General features: G+C 37.8%; 1 protein-coding gene across 1 annotated transcript in view; it reads left to right on the plus strand.

Annotated features, from left to right (window-relative positions):
• The first annotated feature begins 5,562 nt into the window (after positions 1 to 5,562).
• LOC139734907 (uncharacterized) overlaps positions 5,563 to 21,324 on the plus strand; it is a 64,670-nt gene continuing 48,908 nt past the window's right edge. The window contains exons 1-4 of the mRNA XM_071645686.1: positions 5,563 to 5,734; positions 8,267 to 8,530; positions 9,722 to 9,856; positions 14,445 to 14,609. Coding sequence (XP_071501787.1) covers positions 5,563 to 5,734; positions 8,267 to 8,530; positions 9,722 to 9,856; positions 14,445 to 14,609 — 736 coding nt within the window. The remainder of the gene's footprint in view (positions 5,735 to 8,266; positions 8,531 to 9,721; positions 9,857 to 14,444; positions 14,610 to 21,324) is intronic.

Raw genomic sequence — 21,324 nt, forward strand, 5'->3', positions numbered from 1 at the left:
CATTTCAGTTTATTTGACAATTTAGCAAATATGCTTTTGAATGATACATCTATACGAGATCAACTATGTTTGATAAAACAATGTAATGAATGTACCCATATGTACCGCAGCCACCACCTCGTTTATTTTGCCTACAATTACCGGAAAAAAAAAATATATAATCATCAAAACAATAACTATCAGATTGATGCAAGACAAACTGAAATATATTTTGGTTAATAACAGAGAATCCCGATTTTTTTGTAGGTTTTGTGCTTTGTGGTCAATATGCACTTAAGGTGCAATCACACATCGCCGGTTTAGATGGCGGTTCATGGCGGTTCAGCAAATCGCCGTGCTCCGCCAAAGACCGTGTTTACACCGTATACAAACCCTGGTCATCCGTCACTCATCCGCCATGAACCCCGAGAACCGCGGGAAACCGCGGGGAACCGCCAGAAAAATTAAACATGTTTAATTTTTCGTGGCGGTCTTGGCGGTTTAAAATGGACCGTGTTCACATCGCCATTCATCGTGTACAGAACGGTATCCTCCGTGTTTGCACCGCAAGGTCCGTGATAATACCGTGTTAACACCGCCATAATTTTTAAGCGAAAAGAAACAATGAACTTAAAAGAGAATGATGGCTCCGGCGACACTTCGTGGCGGAGCAATAAAAAATGGAGAAAAAAAAAAGCAAAGATTAACCCATAATGCAAGATCGGGTAAATATATTGAATGCTATAGTCTCCTTATTTCTTTAACACATATACAGTAACAAATAAAGTGTAATGTTAAAAAAAGTTGTTAGGTATGTTGAATACTATCATTTACATTAAAAGGTAAGTTCATAATTTTATTAAAGCTTAACAGCTTTTAAGATGGCCAGCAACGTGAACCTGATAGGCCTAAGTTATACACAGAAAACTTATGTAAATATGTTGGATTCTGCTTTCGTGATTATGTATGCCTTTTTGCAAGACTTGTTGATACAGATATGTCGAAACTTAAGAGAGTAGAGGGAAAAGCAATGTTGAAACTTGAAATAAAAACCACACCATTATTATGTTACGTGAACCTGTAAGTAAAGAGGAAACTATGCACACATACTGTATATGCTTCTTTGATAATGCATAATGTACATATTTATGTCTTTTTATTGACTGTTGTTAAAGATATTATCATTACATTATCATCATTGCCGTTCTTATATAGCGCATAATACCTTCGGCAAGGTCTCTATGCGCTTTAAAGGGGGAACAAAAAGATAAACAGGAAAAGGTAATTTCGGAAACATCAACATGCTGCATAAATCATCATCTACAATCACTATGTAACTATTTTAACATATAGGCTTTAAAAACATTTTAGACTTATTGATGGAACTTGCATGTTTTATCACTTGGGGTGCTGTTCTACAGTTCTGGGGCGGCATACACCACGTTTGCCATAGTGGTTTGTTGTAATGGATCAAGGGTATCACATACAGATTCCCCTTACGATTTAGGAACTCTCATAGGCTCATATTTCACAAGGAGCTCTGAAAGGTAAGAAGGAGCAATTTTGTGAAAACATGGATAAACAAGCAACAAGATTTTAAATTCAATACGCGAAATAATTATGTAAAAATTTAATTAAAAAAGGGAGATGTTGAAACAAGCAAGTACTTGTACATCACTTGATAAATAAACCTGCAAATGAACAGGAAACTTTGGAAACTATGTTGGATTCTGCTTTGACATGTATGTCTTTTTAATGACAGTTAATACAGATATTTTGAAAATTAAAAGAGAAAGAGAAAAAGCACGTTGAAACTTGAAGATAATTGCTTGTTGCATCACTGATATCAATCTGTAAAACACAGGGGGCTACAACATTCCATATTTTTTTTAAAAATTGTGTTTACCTAACAAAGCAAAACGCTCCTTGTTGAAACCCACTGAGGACAAGTGAAAGGGCTCTGATTGCATCCACCTACATGGGCTTGGTATGGACTCCTCCACCTTCCGGGGCGATCCGTGTTACTACCGCGTCAATCCGCGTTTGCACCGTGTTCTAAACGTGTTGAGAACGTAGTCAAAGTGCTTTCCGCCATCATTGGGACACGGTTCACGGCGGTTTGAGAACCGCCATGAACCGCCATCTAAACCGGCGATGTGTGATCGCACCTTAATGCAATCTGTTTGGTAATAACACATAAAGCTTGTCACTTTCTTGATATTCATTTCTAATGTCCAATTTTTGATGCAGCTTCTGCTCTTCATCTTAGTTGTTTCAACTTAATTTTGTTTATCAAAGTCAACTCTTCACCTGTAGCTGTTTATATGTCTTAAAGTTTCATAACCTTGACATATCTTGTAATTGTTTTGACACGTTACCATGGTTACTGAAAACAATCTGCCACAGTTTCGTTTGTTCCGCGATAAGTCACGAGTTATTATTCATGAGGGGACTGCAATTACAAGATCTGCTTTTCAGCAGTCCCCTCTATTTACAACTTTGTTTTGATGCAGTTATTCAGTGTTTTCCTTTACTTTGAATGTTGTATTGTTTTGCAAGACTAAGTATTATACGTGTAGGTGCCATACTGTTAGTGCATTTTTTAAATGAAAATGAATTAAATGAAATAAATGAAATGGCGTAGGAGAAACCTATAGCTTGCAATACATGAGTACCTTTCTTCAAGTGCCTTTGCACTTTTGAGACAATGTACCCACTTTAAATGGAACCAAAGCCCAAATATCGATGTGGATTTAGCAAAAGCAGCAATTTGATAGACCACTTCAGTAAAAGCTCGAGGGAAATGGGGCATCATATTAAAAGTTATGATTTTCTTTTACGTTTCTGTTCCATCATTGCTGGATAACAAGACTACAGTTCATGATGTCATTTTGGACAACAATATAAAGAAAATGGTACATGGAAAATTCCTCAAAATTTCATTTTCATTGAAAGTACAAATTCCATAAACTTGTCACTGTCATATGTTAAGGGTAAAATTGATCCTTCTGCTTTCTGAAAATTTAACCAATGCTCTTTTTTCATGTTTGTTAAGGTAGGAAAGTGAAAATATGTTGACTTCTCTTGTATTTTCTATGTATTGCTGCCAACATTGACGTTATGAAGAAGTTTCCTTATCTAGTGATGACGTCATTGAAAGTTTTGAAATTCATATTGTTTTAATCAATTTTCCGACTTTTCTCAAATTTGCAATGATGTCATTTACACTTTGCTGCTTTCAAACAGTCAGTGTACATTAAGTATATAGGGTTTTGGGTTTCATTTTAAGGTCCTAAAGCTTTCTGGTGTCATTGAACAATATTATGTCAATTCTTATGAATCTAATACTCTTGTTCAATGCACTTTTTAAAACTTACTCATATTTCCCAGTAGAATCTTCTACATAGATATGATTATATGCAGCAAATATAATTAGTTTGCAACAATAAGAAATATCCAACTCTTCATATGATCAGATTTAACAATATCTTCTCTAAAGAATGCCTGTGACTTAATAGTTGCAAACTAAAAATATGTGACCGTGCATCACGAAACCAGAACCCTATTTTGTGTGGGGACTAAACAAAAGCGAAACGGGTAAATCTAGTCAATCTTGAGTTTGTCATATTTTATGAAAGAGCAATACTTCTTTTACAGTACAGTGTTGTAAAGTTTGGAATCATAAAACAAACGGGAAATGCATTTTTGACAGTTTTTTCTTTCCAGGACATTTTTTTTTTTGTAGAATACTGTGATTAGGTGTGTCTCAGAGTCCCTTTTCATTTCTCTAAAACTCATTACACACTCGTTAATTTCAACTCTGATATTTTTGAAAAAAAAAACCGATTGCTACTGCTTTGAACGTTTACATTGGCCATTGATGAAATGTGTTTATAAATCATGATCCATTTCAGCTTAACCCGGTAATTCCTTCATGGTTGTTGCTAAGAAGTTTTACGTCATGTTATTTTTTGCGCATTCATTGCACGAAGCACAGCTCGGTAGACGATTTTTAAAAGCGCTTGAAAAGATCCTATACTTCAGAGCCTCGTTTCTGAATAAACGCTTTCCTGAATGTGTGCTTTCTTTCTAATATTTAGATAGGTTAAGAGAGTCCATTTCAATTGAGTTATATATCAATTTTAATCTTAAAATTCCTTTTTTAGAATCTACTTTTAAATGAAAATTCATGACTAGCGACTTTTTTGTTGGTTTTGTGATGCAGGTCCACATTATGGAAATGTGGAAGGACTTTATGATGTAGGCGTACTAGTTTAATGTTGTAACATGTGGGAACATGAAAACTCTAATTATTTGCAAATACAGTACTTCAGATCGTACTTTGTATGATTTGTCTTTATCCAGATGAACGTGTTCACATCACAGTGCTATCAGTTGGATTTTCAAACATTGAGAGTCCAGGAAGTAACACCGAGATGCAGTGCTATAGAAGCTCTCCATCTTTAAATGCCTCTCGTGTCTTTGGCCGGACAGCACCAATCCCCAGTGACACTTCACCTGGCCCTCCAGCACCTGAAATTTTCGCAGATATCATTAGACGTATACATTTTCTACCCTCTACTGACTGGGAAGTGCAGGGATTCGGAGCATTTTACTGCCTTGGTTCACAAGAAGGATTTGACGACCAGACAATATCATCATTCTTCAAAAGACGTGACGGTATAATAACATACACGTCAAGTCTTGCACATTTTAGGAATGAAACACAAGCCTCAGTATAGTCTTTCTCACGCTCACATGTCTGTCTGGCTTTCTCTCACATCTCACAGAATAGGGCAAGTCACACAAACGCACACATACTGACATGGATTTTTGCAACGACCACAAAAAGTCACATTTTGGGACAACGCTTTTTTGTCAAAATAAGCCAAAATACAGTGAGACCTGTCTATAGCAGCCAATCAAGGAACAGGAAAAGAGTTGTCGGTAGAGACAGGTGGCAGCGTTAGACAAGTTTCCTAACATTTACTGTGTGTAATTGCCTACGCGTAGTGTATACATGTGTTTATTGTTGTATATATGTGTGTATGAGTAAAATTTACTGATATGCATATCAATTCATCGAACAATGTCAGTATTGATTGAGTTGTTGCACAGTACATGTGTACATTAAAAAAGCCTTTCACAAGTGCACTTATACCGTAACTGATTGGTGGAAGCAGTCGTGGCGATGATAGGACTGCTAGCCATTGGCATGGATGCAAAGCAGAAAGACACACTGTATTATCGGTGTCAGCTCTAAGATCTGTAGGCCCTACTGTCTACGACTGACGATAGTCAGGTTCTGTTATAATGAGACACACTGTAAATAATACGCTAGGTCACTCGGTGAAATGCAGCTTATTATGCTATTTACTTTTCCAACAAAAATCCAGTAACAAAATAAAAAAAGAAATATGCATATTTACGATAATTTCCCACAAAAAAAAATCCACATAATACAATTTCTTCTGTATCTGCACAATTGTAACAACGTCGTTCAGGGGCAAATTTAATGCGGTCATTAGTAGACCCTACTATAAATCCTAGACCCGGGTTTATCCAGCTGACGGGGATGTCGTCATGCTGGCAAGGATATCGTTTGGCTGGCGGGGATATTGTCCGGCTGACGGGGATGATGTCCGGCTGGCGGGAATGTCGTCGCGTTCACCGGAGGGCTACCGAGGTAACGGGATTTCTGTCGAGCTAGCGGGAATTGCCCTCAAGCTAACAGAGATGCCGTCGAGCTCAGCTCGTCAGTGGCGATCTGTATGGGAATATTATAAGCAACTCTTATATGGTATTACCTGTTCAAAAAGTAGCCATACATCATGAACCACAGTTCAGTATTTCCCTACACCTGACAATAATGCTCCTGTATTATACCATATTAATCAATTCTTACACCATTACAACAGACCTATACACACACACACACACACACACACACACATATATATATATATATATATATATATATATATATATTTTAGAAATACGCCAATGCCATTTAAATGTTCATATGCTCACTTACAACATGAGCATTGCCTGTTATCTCTTATTTGAACCATCTCACAACAAAAAAGTAAATAAAACTGTATCCTCTTGTAATTCAACAATTATTTCACAATATAACTGTAGCATTTAAATCATTCAGCAATCAAATTTCGATCCTGACTTATTACTTAACAAAATTCATTTTAATTATAAATAACAGAACCTGGTTTATACTTTTCTAATATGACCATAGAAAAAAAAACACAAAATACACTATATACACAAATATCACTGTCCACTTACACATACCACATATATCATTCGCCTTCTGACTTGGCCTGCCTTCCTGCCAAACTAAATAAAACTTTATTTTACCATAGTACAACATATTCAATCTGACATACAGCATTATCTATACTTTAACACACTGCGGTCTTTATCACATAATAAACCAGCGAACATAGGATAAATCTATATAAACAAAAAAAAAAGATAAGAATAATAAATGCAGAATATGAAAAAAAAAATTATATAGCTAGACGATTACTTACGTCTGATTTAGTGTTCAAACCCAAAGATTGTGAGGAGACTTCAGCTGTTGTCAGTGCCTGCGGCATGTCTTGCGCGTGCCATGCCCTTATGCATGGGGCTTCTGCGGTATGACTCTCCTGCCTGAAATGCAGCTCTGCGTTGTAGGCCGATCAGCTACCTCTCTACCCCTACCAACAGTATGACCAATGAGTTAGAAGAGCATAACCATGTCCTTCTCTGACAGATGTTCATATCCAACTGATTTCCCCTCCAAATCTACTTTCCTTGTCACCTCTAATGTAGATCCCACCCTCTGCTGTGCTTAAACTGGTTCCAACTAGCTTTCCCCTTTTTTTACATGTCTCTTTCTTTCCAACTACTTCTCCCTTCTTGCTTTAAACCTATCTTTTCCCAACTATCCCCCCTTTTTAAATATGTATTCTTTCTTCCATACCAGCCCTCCCTTCCTAAGTTAGTTATTCCACCCTGGCTCACCTGAGCCTCCCTCTTTTAAACTTCTATACTGTCTTTTCATACTGACCATTTTTGTCTACCTGGCTTGCCCGGTTCTGGATTTCTATAATATGCTGTTTTCTTCTGCTGTCCCCATTTTCCACATGATGGCTTGCCTGAACAATGGCGTCTTACACATTCCACACTCACACTCTCAGTCACATCGTGACAATCGGCTTGGCTGCTCTGTATGGGTCTTTGGCAGCTACAGACTACATAGGGAGACCATGATTGGTGGCCACTGTTAGACAGGTGGCTTATCTGCACAGGATCTTTAACATGGCTCTTTATACCGGGAGGGAATATCCAGTGGTCGCACACAGCAGGTGGCCGCTAAGGCAGGCTGTACAACAGTAATTTTAATATACGACACATGTATAGCCCTGTATGTATGTTACATGGCATTGTACTGTATATCGCAATTGTATGGCCAAATAAGTATACAAATAAGTATATAAATGAATAAATAAATAAATGTTGATAATAATGATAATAATAATTACACGATTTACAGCTTGAAAATTGCTTAGGCTCCTTATATAATATGGGAAGGCTTTCTGGCCCTCACTTTTCTGATACGATATAGTATTGCCGGTGTGTACAGATGACATAGTATTAAAGAAAACATAATTATCAAAACAGCAGTTTACCCCAGATATAAAGTAACAACTCTTTAATTGGATAGATCTTGTCTAACTGTTTACAATTACAACTACCATAACAATGGCCAATTAGATGTAAAAGCTTATGAAGATCTTTTTTGCTGCCATTCCCTCCCTTCAGAGCTAGAGAAGCTAAGGATGCAAAGTGACTGCTATTAACTTATATTTGGCAAAAGGAGAAAACAATATTGTTTTGTTGCGAATATCTATTTTCTCTTTTTTTTTTTTTGGTCTCAATTGAATATGGAAAATATTCTTGTGCACATGATTGGCACTCCTCGATGAGCACAGTTCTAAATCATATCTTATATAATAACTTGTAAGGGCAACTTTGTTCATATGTACATTTACGTTGGGTTTTGTTTTTTGTTTGTTGTTGTTGTTGTTTTTTTTTTTTGCTTTCAAATCAGATAAATGATTACCAATATGGATTTGGGATGTAAATACAGTTAAACATGATATTAAGTGGGTGACAAATAACAGTATGAAAGAAAGAGCATACCACTCTAGAACGGAAGTGTGATATATCTAATCATGATGTATTGATGATTGATGCATTCTAAACTATTATTTTTATGTATTAGCCTGCTTTGAGCCTGTGGATGGGAGATTCACCCGTACAGTGAATGTAGGTGACGTAGGAGTGGAGATTGAAATGACAACTACAAGTAGTTGTTCTGGTACCCCCGTTTGGAGAAAAGATGGAGGAGATCGTGTGTCAGGACAGACGACCAACATGTTCACATTCTCTAATCCAATAGTGGCTGAGGATGAAGGCATCTATGAGATTCACTACCATGGCATGCGAAGTCAAGGAAGGGGAGCCTTGTACAGACTTATTGTTCGTGGTATGTACCGGTACATGTAATTCAGGCCAAGGTAGGTTTGGATGTGAAAGTAATATAAAAGTACAAAATAGAGAGGAATTGGTACATTTTTTTTTTTCAAAGCAAGATGTGCATGTATTTCTGTTAATGTTATGTTTCTTAATCTGGCTGCTTCTGTGTCAGAGTTTAACCAAGCATGTATCACTGTTTAAATAAAGATCATGGAAGTGGTATTATGGTCAAAATACAACTTTCTCAGTTTTGGGTTTACACAGATTGCCTTTCCCAGTATCATGAAAAGTATGAAGACCAGAAAAGTCCAGCCCCCCCCCCCCCTTCTTGCAGATTAAAAAAAAGAAGGAAACTAACCATGTATTAGAATGGACACTGGCATCCTGAATGTATATGTTATTTTATTGGGTCTTATTCTGTGGGATTATAGTGATAAGCACTTTCGATTTCAAAATATGATACCCTATAGTGTAACCTCTGGGCTACACAAATTACAAATCCCTGTCCCTCGTATTTTGGTTTGCTATGGTGTTTGCTTGTTTGTTTAATGGTTAGGTTGCCAATCTTCTACACAATATACACAATATATGTCGCTTTTTAATCCCATCTAGGCTGAATGATGAGGATTCAAACATTTCGCACCTTTCATGTTTTAGACATGAAAACTTCCTGCATTTCTGCAGATTTCACCATTCTTTCTTTTCTCATATTTTCCTCTTATTTAGCCCTTGCCAGACATTATGAAATGCAAAATGTAAATAAGCTTCTAAATTATGATAAAGGAACAAGGTTTACGTGTGAAAGAATGCATTACACAGCAATTAGCATTCAATAGAATATGATCCAACATGAAAACAAACACACGTATGAAGAAAAATTAGATAAACCAGGAGAGAAAATATATCTGTTTTATGTAATGGGATAGATTGTTTCAAGATAAAGTTATAAAATCAGTGATAGAACATTTTGATGACATTTAAGGAACTTTTAATGTGACAACAGTATACTTTAGTGAGTGAGGATGTTATAGTAATGGTTTTAACATTTATCTGTTGAAATAATCAATTAAGTAACGAACAAAATGAAGTCAGGTTAATCATTCATGCAGTTGTATAGGATGTCACGATCGTAGTGTAGTTCTATGGGACAAAGTCAAATTCAGCTGCAACTTGCATGACTCTAGTTTTCTGTTATTCATAGATTGTCCAGCAGGAAAATGGGGGCCCCCTGACTGCATCAGAATCTGTGACAAATGCTACAATGGTGGAGTATGTGATGATGAGACTGGCAGGTGTATTTGTCCAAACAATTTCAGAGGACCAAATTGTTTGGAGAGTAAGTACATTTTATACACCTTGTTTGAATAAATACTTCTACAGTATACCGAAACAGCCATACTGTACGGAAGATATAGGATTTTAGTTCCGACTTTATGAAGATTTAGATGTAAATGGATATTATATCTTAATAAACTAAGGAGAAGCCAATTTCATCGTCAAGTGACAGAATTATGAAAGTTTGATCAAACTTAAATAAAATTTAGGAAATTGATCAATTGAATCTTATGCATATTCATGAAATTCTTCCGTCAGCTGTCCGTCGAGAAGTTTTTTTTTTTTATGCAACTGATTGACAAATTGCCATACATCGACGTAAATAGCATTGAATTGATCAGTGTTTTAGTATAGTAGCCATGATAAAAGAGATAATGGGCGTACGTACCCGAGCAGGATTCGAACCTCCGACCTCCTGGTCTAAGGACAGGCGTCATCTCCTGTAGGACACCGAGCTTCCGCCTGACAGCAAGTGCTGTTTCTAGTCCTTATAGCATTCAGCGGGTACTGCGTAATTATTCAAATTCTTGAAATTTCTCTTACGAACGCAGCTTCGTGCTGCCCTTTCAAGACCTTTAAATGGTTTCAAAATAATGAAGTAGTGGATCTACATGAAAAATCTTTCATGTGTTATAATTATATAATAATTGAAAAGTGTTCAATGGGAGAATCTTCTAAAATTATTCATCTTGTAGAAAAAAAAATCCTGACACAAATTATTTTTTAAAGAAATATACATTTTTTTACAGTTATGCCATGTCACCAAGCAAATTCAAAGTTATTGATGACATATAAAGTAGTTTCTTACAACCCTCAAATATCTGGGGTTACCGTTATGGATATTCATACTAGTACTACCCGAGCACAGTCCCTGGGTACCAACCATAAAGAAACACAGACTAAAGAGAGCATTATACCTCACATATGTGAGTACACCCAAAGTAGCAAATTATAGGTTTCGTCTAGGTTTGTAAACACTTGCAAACAACCCCCCCCCCCCCACACACACACACACTCAGGTGGTCTTCTGTACCACATAGGAATTCCCAATTTTAAGAGCAAAGGGGTATATTTTAGCACCGCCGTATAGCGAGGGAGGGGGGCGATGGGACCGGGGATTTGGAAGACGAAAAAAAAAATGTGTGTATTACTGTATAATGCTTGTGCATGGAGTAGCTCCCTTCAACCTCTCATCGAGTAAGATTATAAATTATTTTTTCAATATTTCACTCAAAGTGTGCACCAGATCGTTATAACATTTTCCCTTTTCTATAACCTTAGTAAATTTTCAGATTGACAAAAAAAAATCTGAATAATCCTGAGTACACAAGATTTATCACTTAAACTGTAAAAAAAAACACCAAAAGTTCCTTCAAGTACAAGGGAATATCCCGTTTTGATCAATCCTTTCCTCGCTCAGTTCCCCAATATCAGATTTAATGCATTTTTTTGGCAATTTCCAAAATATTCCAATATTTTTTCAATATTTCACTCAAAGTGTGCACCAGATCGTTATAACATTTTCCCTTTTCCATAACCTTAGTAAATTTTCAGATTGACAAAAAAAAATCTGAATAATCCTGAGTACACAAGATTTATCACTTAAACTGTAAAAAAAAAAACACCAAAAGTTCCTTCAAGTACAAGGGAATATCCCGTTTTGATCAATCCTTTCCTCGCTCAGTTCCCCAATATCAGATTTAATGCATTTTTTTTGGGCAATTTCCAAAATATTCCATCAATAACATACACGACATAATGATCTTAATTTCAACTTTGAGAGGGGGATGCCCCCTTCCACACCCTCTCCAATTCGGTCCTTTTTCCTATAGACCTAGTACACTTAAGAATGACTAATTTCCAACTGTTTCCCCGAAAGTAATTTTCATCTGAATTCGAAAAATGAAAAAAGTTCCCTCGTATGCGGGGGCATCGATCCTGGACGACGCGGGGGGGGGGGGGGGCATATTTTTTGTTTCTTCCCCCCCCCCCCATAATTCCCGAGATGTGAAAATTCTCTGTGTTTTTTTTAAAGAAACTTGTCCAAATATTCTATCCTAAGAGTGAAACAGATGGCTGGATTTTAATTCTGAAATTGTACAATTTCTCTTGCGCAGGATACTCTTCTCCCTCCCCCATTCTGTCCTTTTCCTATAGACTTTTAGAGTGAAAGATTTCCAAATGTTTTATCTAAAGTGTGCACCAGGTCTGTAACTTCAGCCTAAAAAAAAAACAAACAAACAAACAAACAAGCAAAACAAAAACAAACAAAAACAAAGTTCCGTCGGGTTGGAGAGGATAATCTTCTTTCAATTAACCCTTTCCCCGATTGGTTTCCCTTTCAAAACTTTAGTACTCTTTTGAGATCGACAGCTTTCCAATTCAATCAAAAACGTGTTAACGAGATGTTTTCATTTGCTTTTCTTTTATTAGAATGCAAAAGCTCCCTCGTTTGCAGGAAAATCAATCCTGGAGGTGGGGGAGGGGACAATAATTCCTGAAATAGAAAAATAGAAAATTGCCCAAATATTTATTCAAAGTGTGCATCAGATTCCTAAATTTCAATTTTGAAAATGTAAAATCTCTCTAGCTTGGGAGGGGGATCCCACCCCATCTCCCGTTCGGTAATTTTCGTAACCGTTCGGTAATTTTCGTAATCATGCGCAGTAGAGTATATCATTATAGTAGCTGCGCAATATAAATGTCCTGTTATTTTATTTTTTATTATAATCTAATATCTGCAAACACATTTTTTGGATGATCAACACATCAATGGATGCTTGTTTACATACACAAGACACACAGAGTGGACACTACAGTAGCTTCTCACTGACATTCTTTTTTTTTAACAGAGCAATACCTACTTAGTCATGAACATTTCATAAATATTCAGGAATTAGTTGCAAACAGTATAATAATGTGGTGTTCTTAACTTTATTTTGAAAAACAAACAAACATTATATTCACGCTTGTTCTGGACTATCTGAATTACGGTGTACACTGCGTGTACTTGCCTGGGGGAATGGGTGCTGTTCGTTATTCCGAAGGTCCGTTATTCCGAAAATGTAAAAGGGTTCGTTAATCCGAACATTTGTGGCGTTATTCCAAGGGTTCGTTAATCCGAAAATGAAATAGGGTTCGCTATTCCGAAGGCTCGTTTATCCAAAAATGAAATAGGGTTTGTTACTCCGAAGGTTCGTTTATCCGAAAATGAAATAGGGTTCGTCATTCCCAAGGTTCGTTGATCCGAAGTGATAGGGTCCGTAACGAACCGTGGGAACAACGAGCTTTGTTTCATTTTCGGATTAGCGAACCTTCAGAATAACGAACCTTATTTCATTTTCGGATTAATGAACCTTCGGAATAACAAACCCTATTTCGTTTTCGGATTAACGAACCTTCGGAATAACGAATCTTCGGAATAACGAACCTTTAGAATAACGAACCTTCGGACCAAAGAACCTTCGGAATAACGAACCTTCGAAATAACGATATAACCGGGGGAATTGTGCAAAATCATAAATTGAGAAGATTTTTTTTTTTTAATGGGTTATTCGTTAAGCCATCCGAGCTGCTTTTTATTCTCACACAAATTATTTCTTCTTTGAAAACAGACTCCTTAAAGGTTGCTGATTTGTTGTTTTTTTTTATATAAAACATAGGCACATTTATGTATCAGTTATCAGCCTACGACATGTCTGACATATTAAGCCATATATGTTTCAGAAAAACTATTCGGTTCATGCTTATCCAAGAAGACAAAAAGATTCATTTCACTTTCCAAGTACTCGCAAACTTTTTCCCTAATTATTTGTTTTCAATGGACCCAAATTCTGGAATGATTCTGGATTCCAGAATTCTCGAATGTTCTTTTCTGTTCACTTTCGAACAAAGTCTCAAAATAATGCTACTTAGTGAGTATAATTTGCCTGGTTGGATTCATGTAATTTGTTGGTTTACATTATCCTCTTTCACTGCATGGCGGATCAATTTAAAGTGTACGTCTGCCCTACCTCCTGGTTTCGGTGTCCATGATCCCATGTAATCACTACACTGTTGTACTTATACTTCGAAATCGTTATGAACTTGATTGTATAGATAATATGTGCTCGTATACTTGTGTATCTATTTTCTCTACCAGTTCTTATTCTCTTCCTTTTTTCCTTTTTATTTCTCTTTTCTTCTACTTCTAATGCCGATTGTACCTTGCCAATTTAACTTTCATGAATAGTTTCGTCATTAGTACTTTTGTGTCCTATTTCCATGTAAACAAATTTACATCGATATTTTTTTCTGGAACCTGCTGTTACAAGCTTTGTTTTTGCTGTTTCTTCACATTTCACATGTATATATATATATATATATATATATATATATATATATATTTAATATATACATATGTGACTAGTTTTCTTGTAATAAAACACTTTATGTCACATTTTGTATTTTGCTTGTTTGTATTTTGCTTAGTATATGAAAAGATGTGAAGTGAAAGATGAAAATAAACGTGCTGGAACTCTTCACAGTGTCTCGAGTGCACGTTCAGTGATTTGATTACATTCAATTAAGAATATTAATCTGTTGAACAGTTTGCAGAACCAATGGTGGGAATCGATTTGGACCAAATTGTGAGTTCAGATGTACATACCAAGATACTGATCCTCCTGGCCAGTGTAGTCCTTTTCAGTTCTGCCTGCCTGATCCATTTGGGTGTTCTTGTGACACGGGAAGACAAGGAATCAACTGTGATACAAGTAAGGAATCATTCTCTGTGAGGCTGTTCATGGCTACAATCAGTACACCTTGATAGTACTCTCGATCCACAATGTACTAAATTGACAGAGCAATAGCAAACTGGGCCAGTGATGGAAGTGCGCGTGTAGAGTTGAAATATATCACAAATGTGTACATATATATATATATATATATATGTAGAATCAAGAAATAAACTAGTAATGCATTGTTTCGCCAATAAAGAATGAGTTTATTGTACTCAAATTTTCGGTGGCCTCCACCTTCTTGAGGAGTCTCGACGGGGAAGAAGATGGAGGCCACCGAAAATTTGACTACAATAAACTCATTCTTTATTGGCGAAACAATGCATTACTTATTTCTTGATTTTATATTGGAACCAATACCTGAATTTGCAACATGTTTAAATATATATATATATATATATACATACATATATATATATATTCTGAATGAGTAGTCTTCTTTATTCTGAAGGTTGACATTCTGAAATACAAATTTATATAAAATGTACATGGATGTTCGTTTAACCGGTTACAGCTCGTTATTCCGAAAGTTCGTTATTCCGAAGGCTCTCTATTCCGAAGGTTCGTTATTCCGAAGGCTCTCTATTCCTAAGATTCGTTATTCCGAAGTTTCATTGTTTCGAATTTCATTTTTGGATTAACCAATCTTCGGAATAACGAACCTTCGGAATAACGACACAAATTTTCGGATTAACGAACCCTATTTCATTTTCGGATTAACGAACCTGTAGGTATAGGAAATTTGCGTGTTTCGGATTAACGACCCTTCGGAATAACGAACCTTCGGAATAGCCAACCTTCGGAATAACGAACAGCACCCGTTTAACCAACAAGGCAAGTGTCAAATTGTGTCTCGCCCATTCGCGTAGAAGAAATTAATGTTTTTCTAACTCCTGGAAGTTCATTGACCCGCCTATGACCTTTGACCTTGTAGTGACCTTTAACTCCCCAAGGGACATTTACCATCCAAGTTTGGTCACAAACGGACAAAGGGATCAAAAGTTATGAGCCATAATCAAAACGCGCTGTAAAAACTTAACATTGGGCCCTAAAAGTTCGTTGACCCCTGTCTGTGACCTTTAACCTTGTGATGACTTCAACTCCCCAAGGGACACTATATTTACCAGCCAAGTTTGATCACAAACAGACATAGGGATCAAAAGTTATGAACTATAATCAAAACACGCCGTAAAAACTTAACAATGGGCCCTAAAAGTTCGTTGACCCCTGTATGTGATCTTTGACCTAGTGGTGACCTTCAACTCCCAAGGAACATCTACCATCCAAGTTTTGGTCACAAACAGACATATAGGCCCTACATCAAAAGTTAGCCATTATTGAAACGCGCCGTAAAAACTTAACATTGGCCTCTACAATTCATTGACCTCTGCCTGTGACCTTTCACCTTGACATGACCTTCATGTTTGGTAAAATGTGTAACTTTGTATAAACCACTCTTCCATCCAAATTTGAGTGAAATTGAAGTCCTCAGTAGAGAGTTATTCAAGTTTTTGTAGCGTTACGGACGGACGACGGACGGACAGACGCTGCAGGCGATCCCTTAATCTCCCCCACACCTCCGGTGAGATCGACAAAAATGGAAAACGGTTAAGTTCATCTGAATATTTCTGGTGTTATTCGGAAATGTTTCATTCAAAATCAAATTAGTTTTATTGTCGAGCCTTGTGATTTGTATCTCCAGAAAACGAAATAAGGTTTGCTATTCCCAAGGTTCGTCTGTTGGAAACTGAAATGTCTTATCAATAGATTGTGCCAGATTGCAGTTCACTTGATGCTTGTTCTGTATTGTGATGTAAACGCGCTTATCTATGTAACTTTGTACTGTTGGGTCTGTGTTGTGTCTCAGCACTGCGCATGTTAATGCTATTATTATTATTATTATTGTTGTTGTTATTATACAGTATATCATTATCATTATTATTATTATTATTATTATTATTATTGTTATTATGATTATTACTATTATCATTATCATAACTTATTCGGCTTCAATCACAAATACCAATACTACATTATTCAAAATCAGAGCATACAATGGAGTGTAATGGGTACAGTGCGCCAGGCTAGATTACAAGCCCATAACCAGACCGGCGCAGCCCTTGGGGGAGGGGGGGGGGGGGAGAGAGAAGCTTGGACCCTTCCCCCCCCCCCCACACACACATACACACACTTCACAGGGATCGAATGTCCCACTCTTTTGCATGCAAAGTGGGAGGGAAGTGGCAGCAAAAATATGAAGACTTTTTGCCCTTGTTTGTGTTTGTTTGGGTTTTTTTTAACCTGTCAGCCGACTTTCGGAGGAAAATCAGACCTTAAAGGGGCATTCCAGACGATTTTCATAATTTCACGTCATGTAGTACATAAATCGACACCTCCATGTATAGATTTGTGGAATTTATTGTGGTTCTTGAGCAGAGAAACAATACTTTGAAAAATGTTAAACAAATTACACTGAACAAGGATGATGACATAGGAGGCTCACATATTTCAGAAATGTAGCAGTGTAGTTCCATTACAATACCGCTTGCTTGCGAGTTCACCTATGTATAATCCATGCATGCCTTCTTCTTTTGTTCTGCTTCCTTGAGATCCAAGTCATGCATTCTTATGGTGACTCTGCCATCATCCTTGTTCATTGCAATTTGTTCTAAATTTGGAAAATATTCTTATTCTTCATCCCATTTATCATAAATTCTGAAACTCTGTCCTCAGTATAACTAATTTATAGTTGTTCAAATGTAAAAATCTGAAAATCATCCGGAGGTCTCCTTTAAAAGTATGAAGACCTTTTTTGTTGTTGTTTCTCTTGTCTTTTGATGTTCTTTCTTCTTGACTGACGGGCGAGTTTGATACCCTCCCCCCCCCCCTTTCAAAACGTAGCGCAGCCGTTTTAATGATGGTGGGTGGGGGAGGGACTTGGGAGTTGGAATATTTGTGCGAAGGAGCGGAGCGACCTAGCGGGGGGAGGGTGTAGGAGGGGGTATCCCCTCTCCCACAAGAGGAAGATTTTGCATTTTCAGACCTGAAATTCAGCGATCTGGTGCACACTTTTGGTAAAATCTGGGATTTATTTCCTATCAAAAAACTAGTAAGAAAAAGAAATATTCATAGATAATTGAATGACTACATCGTGGTATTTCAGCTCTTGCTCCGCCTGTGCGACATCACTGTGAAGGCCTACTAAATAGTGGGGCCTATCACCGGCGTAGCCAGTATTTTATCTTAGGGGGAGCGGTTAGATGCGAGGGAGCGAAGCGACAGTGAGAACTTTTTGCATATTGATGTTGTAAATGGTGCAATTTGATGCATTTTTTTTTTTGCGTGTTTTATCGACTTGAAACAGTCTCACATGTTTAAGGTAGCAGTACATTCTATGTAGATTATTATTGAACAATTTTGCCTATAAAATTGTATCATTTAGATAAACTTCTTCTATTAATTCTTACACTGAAGACATGAACGCGACCGAGCCCGAGCGAGCGGAGTGAGCGAGGGGTGGGAGGAGGTTGTTCCCCATCCCACAGTGAGAACTTTTTGCATTTTGATGTTGTACATGGTGCAATTTGATGCATATTTTTGCGCGTTTTGTCGACTTGAAAGTCCCATTTGTTTAAGGTAGCAATATACTAGTATCTTAATGTCGATTATTCTAAAACAATTTGGCATAAAATGGTATCATTTGGTGAATTAACTTCTTGTATTAACTCTTACACTTATTTCATGAACGCGACCGAGCCCGAGCGAGCGGAGCGCGAGCAAGGGAGGGAGGGGGAGGGTGTGGGAGGGGATCATGGTGAGACTTTTGCATTTTAATGTTGTAAATGGTGCAATTTGATGCATGTTTTTACGTTTTTTATCGACTTGAAACAGTCCCACTTGTATATGGTAGCAGAATATTTCGATGTCGATTATTATTGAACAATTTGCCTTTAATGGTATCATTTAAATAAAATTCTTGTATTATTTCTTCCACTGAATGTCTTGAACGCGACCGAGCCCAAAAATAATAATTGAAGAAATAAATAGGCCTTTTTCAGGCACTGGCGTAGCCAGGGGGGGGGGCGATGGGGGCGATCGCCCCCCCCCCCTAAGATTTGGACCGGGGATTTGGAGGCGGAAAAATAAATGCGTGTATACTGTATGCATGCACATGAAGCGGGTCTCCTTTGCAACCTTTCATCAAATAAGATATTTTTTTTTTGAATATTTCACTCAAGTGTGCACCAGATCGTTTGAATTTCAATGCAAAATATGCAAAATCTCTCGTGCTTGGAGGGGGATACCCCCTCGCCAAACCCTCCCCCTCTGTGCCTCTTTCCCTAGCTTAGTACACACTTTTTAGATTTACAAAAAACTTATGAATAATTCTGAGTGCACAAGACTTATCACTTATATTCCGAAAACTCAAGGTTCCCTCATGTATAAGGGGAATTTCCCCTTTTAATCGACCCTTTCCTCCCTCAGACCCCCCCCATCAGTTTTGTGTGTGTGTGTGTGGTGTGTGTGTGTGTGTGATTTCCCAAATGTTGATTCCATCAAATATGCGTAGACGAGATATCTCAATTCAACCATAAAAAGGCAAAAGCTCCAAGGGTGGGGAAGGGTGGGGATAACACTCGCCCACGCCTTCTCCCTGCTCGCCCGCCCCCCCCCCCCCCCTTCCGCCATGCATAGAAGTAGACTGTGGCTATACCCAGATCGCTGTATTTCAGTTCTAAAAACGCAAAAGCTCCGCGAGCGGGAGGAGGATCCCCCTTCCCCTAAGCTCTACCTCATCCACTAGACTTTATACATACACACAGATGGTGCACATTCGGAATAAGAGCTAAATTCCGTGATTTTATCACTTCGATGAAAAAGTATTGCACCAAAAATTTGCAACAGATCGCTGAATTTCAGGTCTGAAAACGCAAAATCACCTTCGTGTGGGAGGGAATATGCCCCTCATCTACACCCTCGTGTGCATGCTTTTTTCTGTTTGACTGCTGAACAGACAGTGTTCATGATATTCAGTGTAGAATTAATACAAGAAGATTATTTAAATGATACCATTTTATAGGCAAATTGTTCAATAATAATCTGCACTAAAATATACTGCAACTTTAAACAAGTGGGACTGTTTCAACTCGTTAAAACACGCAAAAACATGCATCAAATTGCAACCATTTGCAACATCAAAATGCAAAAAGTTCTCACCGTGGGAGGGGGACACCCCCCCCCCCCCTCCCCCCTCGCTCCGCTCCGCTCGTCCGGTTCAGTCGCGTTCATGATATTCAGTTAAAAGAATTAATACAAGAAGTGTATTTAACTGATACCATTATATAGGCAAATTGTTCAATGATAATCTACATCAAAATATACTGCAACCTTAAACAAGTGGGCCTGTTTCAACTCGTTAAAAGAACGCAAAAAAATGCATCAAATTGCACCCACTTGCAACATCAAAATGCAAAAAGTTCTCACCGTGGGAGGGGGACACCCCCTCCCACACCCTCCCCCTCCCCCCTCGCTCTCTCCGCTCGCTCGGCTTCAGTCGCGTTCATGATATTCAGTGAAAAGAAGTAATACAAGAAGTGTATTTAAATTGTACCATATTATAGGCAAATTGTTCAATGATAATCTACATCAAAATATACTGCAACCTTAAACAAGTGGGACTGTTTCAACTCGTTAAAACACGCAAAAACATGCATCAAATTGCACCATTTGCAACATCAAAATGCAAAAGGTTCTCACCGAGGGAGGGGGGACACCCACCCCATTCCTTCGCTCGCTCCGCTCGCTCGGGTTCAGTCGCGTTCATGATATTTAGTGAAAAGAATTAATACAAGAAGTGTATCTAACTTATACCATTTTATAGGCAAATTGTTCAATGATAATCTACATCAAAATAAACTGCTACCTTAAACAAGTGGGACTGTTTCACGTCGATAAAACGCGCAAAATCATGCATTTAATTGCACCATTTGCAACATCAAAATGCAAAAAGTTCTTACCGTTGGAGGGGGGACACCCCCTCCCACACCCTCCCCTCCCCCTTCGCTCGCTCCGCTCTCTCGGGTTCAGTCGCGTTCATGATATTCAGTGAAAAGAATTAATACAAGAAGCATATTTAAATTGTAGCATTTTATAGGCAAATTTGTTCAATGATAATCTACATCAAAATATACTGCTACCTTAAACAAGTGGGACTGTTTCACGTCGATAAAACGCGCAAAAACATGCATCAAATTGCACCATTTACAACATCAAAATGCAAAAAGTTCTCACGTGGGAGGGGGGACACCCCCCTCCCACACCCTCCCCCCCCCCCCCTCGCAGACTAACCGCCCCCCCCCCCCCTAAGATTAAATCCTGGCTACGCCGTTGTTTTCAGGGAAGTGTTAAAATCATGGAATTTAGCTCTTATTCAGAGTGTGCGCCATCTTTGTGTTACATGTACAAAGTCTAGTGAGGTAGAGCTTGGGGGAGGGTGTGGGAGGGGAAACACAAGACGGAGCTTTTGCGTTATTAGAATTGAAATAAAGCGATCTGAAGCATACTTTTCGTGGGAAATTCGGAAATTGTCATTCCCCAAAGTATGCTAAGTCTATAGAGGGGACCAAGCAATGGGAGGGTGGCAAGATACGTCTCCCATATTCGAGGGAGCTTTTTTTTTCAGTTTTAGATC

Source organism: Diadema antillarum, unplaced genomic scaffold (assembly GCF_040938485.1).
Source record: "Diadema antillarum isolate AM-2024a unplaced genomic scaffold, OU_Dant_1.0 seq00000550_RagTag, whole genome shotgun sequence".
Classification (NCBI taxonomy): domain Eukaryota; kingdom Metazoa; phylum Echinodermata; class Echinoidea; order Diadematoida; family Diadematidae; genus Diadema; species Diadema antillarum.